Source organism: Callorhinchus milii, unplaced genomic scaffold (genome assembly GCF_018977255.1).
Source record: "Callorhinchus milii isolate IMCB2004 unplaced genomic scaffold, IMCB_Cmil_1.0 Scaffold15, whole genome shotgun sequence".
Lineage (NCBI taxonomy): Eukaryota > Metazoa > Chordata > Chondrichthyes > Chimaeriformes > Callorhinchidae > Callorhinchus > Callorhinchus milii.
This window is the reverse complement of record NW_024704756.1, coordinates 1,689,956-1,699,169: the sequence shown is the minus strand read 5'-3', so window position 1 is coordinate 1,699,169 and position 9,214 is coordinate 1,689,956. Positions and strand designations below refer to the sequence as shown.

The window sequence follows — 9,214 nt, the reverse complement described above, 5'->3', positions numbered from 1 at the left end:
TGTGGAATTTCATTTCCAGACAGCTTTCTGAAACTGAACATTTGCCTGAAAAGTATGAATTGTGGCCACAAACAACAACTTGCACTTATACCTTCCCCCTCCACTCAGGGTAGCGTCTCAGAGCACTTCACAGTGGCAGAGTCTGACTCCAAACCAAGGGGGTGGTGAGGTGACCGTAAGCTAGATAATTATTTGGGGAGGACAAGTTTGCAGGACTATGGGGAGTGGGATTGATTTGGAAGCTCTTTTCATAGAGCCGGCACAGACACAATGGGCCGAATGGCCTCCTTCTGTGCTGTATAATTCTATGATTATATGAAGCACGGTTGAAAAGGAAGGTTTTCAGGCGGGACTTGAAAAAGGGGAGATTTTTGAAAAAACAGATTTACTGTTACGTTAGGCTGCTCGGGGTCACTTTTCCTTTAATGTGGCTAATTATTGCAGTGAACCCTATTGACTGGATTTGCCCCCTGGAGTTTCTCTTGCGAAAATCACTGCATCTGCAGAGCTGTGCACAATATTGATTGAAAATTATTTCTCCAGCTTTCGGCTTATTGACTGAACTTTTTAATGATATAAAGGCTTAACAACAACTTGTATTTATGTAGCAACAACAACAACAACAAGATTGAATTTATAGAACGCCTTTCACGTCGGGAGGACGTCCCAAGGCGTTGGACAGTTGGGTCGGAAACCGAGCAGGGGTTCAGGGTGAGGGAAGGGAGGGAGCGAGGAGGGGGTGAAGGCACGGTTGAAGAGAAAGGTCTTGAGACCGGCCTTGAAGGAGGAAAGGGAGGAAGCGGCGAAGGCAATGGGGGATGGAGTTCAAGAGCCTCGGGGCTGAGAGGCTGAAGGCCCGGCCACCGATGGTAGGGCGGTTGGGGCGGGGGATGTGGAGCAGACTGGAGCCAGAGGAACAGAGGGTACGGGCAGATACGTGGGGGGAAAGTAGGTCGGAGAGGTAGGAGGGAGCGAGGCCGTGAATAGCCTTGTAGGTGAGGATCTTGGATTCGATCCTCTGGGGGATGGGGAGCCAGTGGAGGTCAGCGAGGGTAGGAGTGATGTGGTGCGGGACAGTACACGAGCTGCAGAGTTCTGAATGACCTGGCGAAGGTCATTCAGACCTTCGGGAAGGCCGGCGAGGAGAGTTCCTGTAGTCCAGCCTTGAGGTGATAAAGCAGCCAAAAGATTGCACCCCCCTGGTCTAAGGAGACAGAGGGCAGTGGGTATGGAGTCACGGGCCAAAGGGTAAAGAGTTACAAAGGAAATGGGAGAAGAATCAGAAATTCTAGTGTGAACAAGCCATTTGAAAGTTAACAACCTGGATCAATGACAACAACAACTTGCACTTACAAAGCACCCTCCACGCAGGGTAGCATTTAACAGTGGCGGAGACTGACTCTGAGTCGGGGGCGGAAGTGGCCGTAAGCACGGTCTAAAAGGAAGATTTTCAGGTGGGACTTGAAAAAGGGGAGGGGGGGCAAGGCACAGAGATTGAGGGAGAGTGTTCCAGAGTTTCGGGGCATAATAGCTCACTCAATGCTCGATCTCCAATGGTGGAGGGTGCGAGGAGCTGGTGCCAGTCGAGGGGAGGTGCCGGGTGGTGGACTAGGGAGTGAGGAGGTCGGGGAGGTGCCAGAGAGTAAAGGGATTTCAACACGAGTGTAAGGAACTTGAAGTTGATCTTTCGGTGATGGGGAGCCAGTGGAGCCTGGGCCAGAACTGGTGAGATGTGGGGACGGAGTTTGGTCCGGGTCAGTATGCGGACGGTGGAGTCCGAATGAGCTGGATTTTGGAATAGTGGAGCTGGTGAGTGCGTCGGGAGGTGACAAATACATGACAAAAGGACAAAATCTACTTGATATTCATAGAGAGGGAGAGCGAGAGTAACTGGTTATGAAGCTAACGTATCCCGTGTCTCTTTTTACTGGAAAGCAACGGGATGGTTTCTGAACTGTGACAAGCAACAGACATGAGATGACTTGCTTCCACGCTCCCAAACTGCAGTGTGGAACACGCTATTCACATGAAGTCAAACAGCTGTAAGTCAGAGAGCAGTTTTGAAAGCAACGTTGTCTTAGCTGAGTTAGCTGGTCTCAGGCAGGGCAGAGGTTGATATGGAAAAATTGGCCGCTGCTCCTGGAGTAGAAGAAACCATCACACTTCAGGTTGCTGTGGAGTGAATCTTGTTGGAAAGTGTGGGCCTGTAGAGGTCAGCTGGGGGCAAACTCACTACCGGCTGCACTGCCCCCACGCAACACTGCATAGGCTCACACGTGGAGAGAGGGTTAAGAGACTGTAGAGCAGCGAGGCCCGGTATAACAGATGGGAAGAAGCTCAGAACAAACTCCCACCCACCCCTCCAAAAAACCTTCATCACGGAATGAGAATTCAGTTGAACAAATGAAAATGGAAACAAAGCCCTGAAAATGCTGAACACTGTGACGTATTCGCATCATTTAATACGCAGCCAATCTTCACCCACTGAGAGTAATTTGTCATCAGGGACAACTTTTTTTTAACTTTACCACGCAAAAGCATTTTGCAATTATTAACTTTGCAAGTGTTGTTCTCGTTTGCATCGTGTGTTTACGATAAATTGAGAATTCTTTGCTTCTTGGTTCCTTTGTTTTAAACTCCCTGGAAATCAAGTTTTGGAAAGTTTAAAAGTTTAAAATTCAAGGTTGAACTCACCATTACAAAAATAAAACCAGCAGAAATGTTTGAAGAAATTTTCACTGAGCCTTTTTTAACTTCTTATTCGGCCTTACTCATTGGGTGACTTCCACCAGAAGTGGCTCGGTTACCTAGAAAGGGCTCATCTTATCCCTTCTGCAAGATAAATGGCTTCCTTCATTGTGAGGCTGGGAAGCCACTGAAATTCCCTTACTTGATAGTGAGGAGTTGAAGACGGCAACATTGGGAGCGAGTATGTGGGTGCCAAAGGGAGGCAGAGCGGAGTTGACAATCTGTTGCTCTAATGATGATCTGCTACCAGTGGTCTTTTGCATCTTCTTAAAAGACAGGATAGTGAAGGAGTGTCGTGTGCAATTTGGCTGCCATATTTGCTTACAAATCACAGGCAATACAATAAATAGTACTTACTTTAAAGTTGTTATGAAATTTTTTAATATTATAGGCTCTATATGCAAACACAATGTTTATTATAAGGATTGCATATTGTATTTATCAAATATGCTAATACGATCAGGCAGCAGAACATCAGCCGTCTGTGAAACTTTATTACTGGCAATTTGGGAGAGATTTGGATTGTTTTTCTATGGTGCCCAACTGGAAATGACAGCCTGGTCACTATATTGTCGCTCGGCCAAACTATGGATATCACTGAAATGCTTTCAGGAGCTAAACCCTCTCCTTGGAGGGGAAAGTGGGATGTATTCAGTTGTGGGAGTTCATTATCCACTTTACAAACCCAGTTCTTTATCTGATTTACATTGCAGGCAGCTTTGCAGGCTTATCGATTAAGACTTTGCTGCTTCATTGTATTTTAGCTGAAAATCTCTCCCTGGAAATAGTCCTACCGGCTCCCGCTTCAGGCCTAATGTCAATCAACAGGACATCTTCATAACGCGTGAAATGTTCACAAGAATTTTCTGTCAGTTGTACCCAGGCAAAGGAAGCTTTTGTCCTTCTTTTGCTTCAAAGAAGGTGTACGAGAGGGTGATGGTTTCCACTCGTGCCATCCGTGGATCTTCAGCAAATTCTGGGTCAATGTAGAAAAAGACAGGCATGTCCACCTCCTCATGGGGGTTCAGCCGCTGCTCCTCAAAGCAAAAGCACTGAAACAGAGAGAGGCAGAAGAGAGAGAGACTTAAATTTGCCGCCACCAAAGACTTGGCCATTGATAAAATGACTGAATGTTCCTCATTCACAAATGTACCCTTTCTTCTCTATTCTGAGCTCAGTAGCTTCAATGCCAGATGTCAGATCAAATCTCGGCAGCAGGTCCACTCAGCCATTCACCATTCCAAGACTGGTGAAGTGATTACCAAGTGTACTTCAAGGTATTGCTGAAGTTTGACCTGCCTGGGCTGGCTGATCAATGACACTGGGAGGCACACACATACCCTCAGTCTGGTGATCCAAACCCATGTAGGCTACTCCCCAGAAAAGCTGAAGGCTCGGGCGCCAATGGTGAGGCAGGCAGGGCATGGTACATGAAGCAGGCCAGTGCCCGCTGAGCAGAGGAAGTGGATAGGTTGGTGGAGGAGCGAGGCTGTGGAGGGCTTTAAGCGCACGGACGAAGATTTTAAACTCGATTCTTTGAGGGATGGGAGAGCTGGCCGAGGACAATTATAATAATAACCTTGCATTTGATATATAGCGCTTATCACATCTTCAAAGCATCTCAAAGCGCTTCAGACTATACTGTAAAATGAATTCACTGTGTTTTGTGGGCGAAACATGGGGATGATCGGTTCACCGACCGTGGGACGGGATAATAATAATCCTTACATTTGATGTAATGCTTTTCGTGTCTGCCAGACGTCTCAAAGCGCTTCACACAACAGACTGTAAAGTTAATTGACTATTTTTTGTGGGCAAAGTGCGGCAGCCAATCAATCGTCGTCAGAATGACTGTGGTCGTGGACCCGAAACATTGATTCACTTTCCTTTCTCCATAGATGCTGCCTGACCTGCTGAGTTTTCCCAGCGACTTGTTTTGCTTCAGATTTCCAGCATCTGCAGTATTCTGCATTCAGGTTTAATTATTTTGTTTCAGTCAGAAATCTGAAAATGAGCAACCCAGGGTGTCTATCAGCAGGTTCACTCCTCTGGTTACTCATCCGCATTGATTTGATGTCTGTACCTGTATTTTGTTGAAGTACTGCCCTGCGTCAAAGGGCACCACATTATAGGTAGAAATTCCAATGACTGGCTTATCAGTAGGGTTCTTCGCTTTATAAAATGCCAGGGCAGTTTCTCCGGGAACAACCTGAGCAAACATTCAAAACAAAACAAAGGCTCATGAGGTTCGAGTCTGATCAGTGCCACTTCATAATATAAATACTTGCATTTGGTCTAGAGCCTTTCAGGTCAGGAGAACGTCTGAAAGTGCTTCATGTGATTTACAGTAAAATGTAATGACTGTATTTTGTAGGCTTGACAAACAGAATCACTGAAGACTATTTCAGCAGCTGGCCAAAGGGAACAGCACCAGGACATCAATAAAACAACATCTAAACTATATTAATAATTTGATTTTGATGTAGCGCCTTATCACGTCATTGAGGCGTCTCCAAGCTCTTCACAGAACATACTGTGAATTGACTGTATACTTTGGGGGCGAAACTTGGTAGCCAATCGCGCACAGCAATTGTGGATTGAGTGATCACATTATTATTAAGCTCTCTGCTTCACAAGCTCTTATCGGAGTCTTCTTGTAACAGTTGTGCATAAAATCACTGTGTGCAGGAGCACAATGAAGCTTACCTAATGAATGCTCCAGTAACATTAGCCTAAATGCTGACTTACAAGCCGCAGTGTGGGTTCTAAATCACAGCTTCTGATCTATAAGTCAAAGCGCTAACCATGTGTTAATTCGAATGAAAAGGCGTATTTGGTAACCAGCAAAACTTCCCCGAGTTGGGTTTTACTTTAATGGTTTTATTAACCAGAATTAGGACAGCTTGCGTGCTGAAGTTGTGGTGATTGGGGGGAGGGGGAAACAGTGGACATACATACAGTGACAAGACGAAAAGACTGGTGAGAGGACTCAAGGCCTTATATGTAATTCACAAAATGGTCAGTCGTTCGCTAAACAAATTGCAGCAGAAACATCACATGTCAAAGTGAACATCAGTTGAGGCAGCCCCTCATCACAGTCACTGTTAAATATCCTGATAGCTCGGTGAATAACCCCCACTCGCCCGCCGGAACTTGTGCACTGTAAAATGTCTGCAACTGTTTAATCGATGACCCCATACCCAGCTGAAACCAATTCTACGGATGGAGCACAGTGCTGTGTTCAGAACTGGCGTGCAATGCAAAATTGTTTTCACACATATGATAAATACTTTCAAACCCTGTGGAGGTCTAAACTGATCCCTAAAAATATCAATCCATATAACTCTGGCATGGTACTAGATTGACTTTGAAATATATTGGCATTATGAAAGTTGTTGCAAAATGAACACCTGCACTATTTTTAAAACGGGCTGTAAAAAAATTCCTGCATAACTGGTAGTTTGGGAAAGTAAACTGACAATCCTTCTTGTGTGTGTGTGTGGGGGGAGGGGGGAAGGCAGGGCTGTAGATTTAGCTATTGCTCCATAAAGACACAGAGATTGACACCTCTCACCATGCAGGTGACAATACAAAATTACACGTCGGGAGGAAGTCCCAAGGCGCTGGACAGTCAGGGAACCGCTTTGAAGTTTAATTATTCTTGGCTAGTGACTTGATCCTGTTTTCCCCACAGCCAGCTGATGGCTGTAGCTGGATCTCACTTACATAGATTTCACTTTGTTGGGGTCTGAAGTTCCAGTGTAGGCTGGCATGAACGTCAGCATTGAAAGCGACTTTAATAATTCGGTCCTTCACAGGAGTCATCGTCTCCACCTGCTCCACATTGTGACCGGCCACTGCAGCTCCCCCCAGCCCTGTTGCCTGGAAACACACAACAACAACAAATTACATTTATATCGTGTCTTTCACGTCAGGGGGGGGTCATCCCAAGGCGCTGGACAATTAGGAATTCGGACTCGAGCACGGGGTTGGGATTAGGAGGTGTGGAGGGGGGAGTAGGAAGGTGACCGAAGGCACGGTCAAATAGGAGGGTCTTGAGACGTGCCTTAAGGAGGCAAGGGTGGGAGCAAGGCAAACAGACTGTGGGAAGGAATTCCTAAGGGTGGGGGCAAAGAGGCTGAAGGCCCGACCACCGATGGTGGGGTGGGCCGGGCGGTAGATGTGGAGCGGGCTGGAGCCTGCTGAACGGAGGGATCGGAGAGGTCGATATGACACAACAAACACTGAACATTCTCCATGCTTTCCTGAAGGTCACTCATGCTATGCATTCAGGTATGTACGTATGTATGCGTGTGAATGTGTGTGTGTGTATATGGGGGGTGTCTGATGCCAAAAGCCCTTGGCAAACTTTTGATTAAGTCACTGGAAGAAGATCTAAAGTTGCAACCTGAGTGACCTCTCCTCCCTAACTCTGGAGCCCAGTGCAACACACAATTGCTGACATCAGTTCATTGGGACTTTCCTGATCCTAGTGGAGTCCTGTAGCTCAGTGGTTAGAGCACTCGCTTTGCAAGTGAGAGACCTGAGTTCAATTCCAGGCAGAGGGCGAAACCTTGGGCAAGTTTCCTTACTCCACACAGAGCCTAATAATAATCCTCCAAAACCAAAAACAATAATAAATTGTCATTTTCAATCTACGACTGTTTGTGGGACATTGCTGTGCGCAATTGGCTGCCGCGTTCGCCCACAAATATACAGTCAATTCACTTTACAGTGTGTTCTGTGAAGCGCTTTGGGACGTCGTCCTGACGTGAAAAGCGATATATCAAATGCGAGGATTATTATTATTATTATCCTCTTGGCTCTGTTCTGCACTGGCCAATGCCTTTGGGAGAAGTAATTCTGCAAATTCCACGAGTTAATGGATATTCAGGTTTAACGACAGTGGATATTTTATGGAACTGAGCAACCCCAAAGTTTTTTTAAAAAAATGGTATTAAATATCACTTCTTTATTGATCTAAAAATCAGTATTTTGTCTTCCTGAATAGTTTTTGAATATGGCATTTAACAATCCAGTGCAAGTTTTCTACACCAAAAATTATGATCTTATAATAATATTCCTTGCATTTGCTATGGCGCCTTATCACACCTCATTATAAAGCACATGGTTTTCCTGACCTGGCAGTAAAGTCTGTACAGAGGCACTGCTGCGTAGGACATGCCGATCATACCGATGGCCGCAGCCGCCACATACGTCAGCACCGTTTTATTCCTCCTTCTCCACTCTTCCTCCTGGTTCTGGGTGAAGGGATTCTTATGGCGCTTCATGCCTCGTTTCGGCTGCTGAAAGCTCAGTTTCTGAGGCACAAGTTGGCTAAGCTTTGGGCGCAGTCCTGGGGTGGTCATTTGCTGGACTGCCCTCGCGCAGGCTCTGCACGTGGCGGTCAGGTACACCTTGGAAGTCCTTGTCCAACATAAGGGCTGCCACAGCCCGGGGGAGCGCGGATTCAACCGGATCATGGTCTTATCGGGTAACGTTCACTGTGCAAATAAGAGAATATTCTTCTTCCAACATCTGAAATCAAACATAAACAACAGCTATGAGGACACATCAAAAGTAGGACTAATGACCACTCCAGAACGGGGTTAACAATAATATTGTTATTAATGTTATTGTCATTGAGGGAATCCTCTCACGCATTTCACGCGGCGCTGTGTACCACAGTGAGGACTCAAACCCGGAGTCTGATGTCAAACAGCCAACTGGTGACTGTGTTCCCGGGGGAGTGGGGTCTGGAGATGGCTGAGACCAGAATGGGGGCCACAGCCCTCGGTCGCGGTTGGGCTGGTGAGCGCGGGCCGGACCGCGGTATTCCAGGCCGCAGTCGGTCAAACAGAGGCCGTAAACCCTTACACACGTGAGTGGGTGAGGTGTTCAGATGAGAGAGGGGGAGAGGGCGCACACAGGACAGGACTATTATTATTAATAATATTGTTATTAATGTTATTGTCATTGAGGGCCGATTGAGGAGATTCTCTCTGTGGAGGTCTCGGCCTCGGGTCAGGCGGGTCCCCGGTCATCCTCTCACTCACCTCCCGTTAACCCTGACGGGCAGCCGGTGTTTGCCGGACACGGGGAGGTCAGCGCCGCTGCCCCCGAGGGCTGAGGTTTGCAGCTGTGACCGCCCCCACCGGCTGCAGGTCCCCCGCCAGCAACATGGCGGCCCGCCCGGTCCCCGCCCGCGAGCACACACACCACTGCCTGCCCCGAACCCCCTCACTCACCCACCCACCCCGCCACTGCTCTCCGCGGGTAGGCTTCACTGCCTTTAGGCTCCGTCCGCAAACAAATAGTTTTTTTAAAAACGGAGCGATTCGCTCTCCACAATGAAAAATGTAATTCCAAAACGAAACGTAATTACCGGCATTTACCATAACCAGCTACAAACAGGCGAGGACCCCCGGCCACTCTCACCGGTACCGAACTACACCTCCCGTCCTGC

The 9,214-nt window shown here is 47.3% G+C and overlaps 1 protein-coding gene across 2 annotated transcripts; it reads right to left on the bottom strand.

Annotated features, from left to right (window-relative positions):
• Positions 1-3,105: 3,105 nt before the first annotated feature.
• LOC103177071 (cytochrome c oxidase assembly protein COX11, mitochondrial) lies at positions 3,106-8,936 on the bottom strand. 2 transcript variants are annotated; one of them, NM_001292497.1, is given in 6 exon segments: positions 3,109-3,800; positions 4,832-4,957; positions 6,475-6,630; positions 7,890-8,116; positions 8,159-8,286; positions 8,805-8,930. In NM_001292497.1, coding segments are annotated over 5 exon segments (765 nt in total). In that variant the 5' UTR covers positions 8,232-8,286; positions 8,805-8,930; the 3' UTR covers positions 3,109-3,617.
• Between the last annotated feature and the right edge of the window lie 278 nt (positions 8,937-9,214).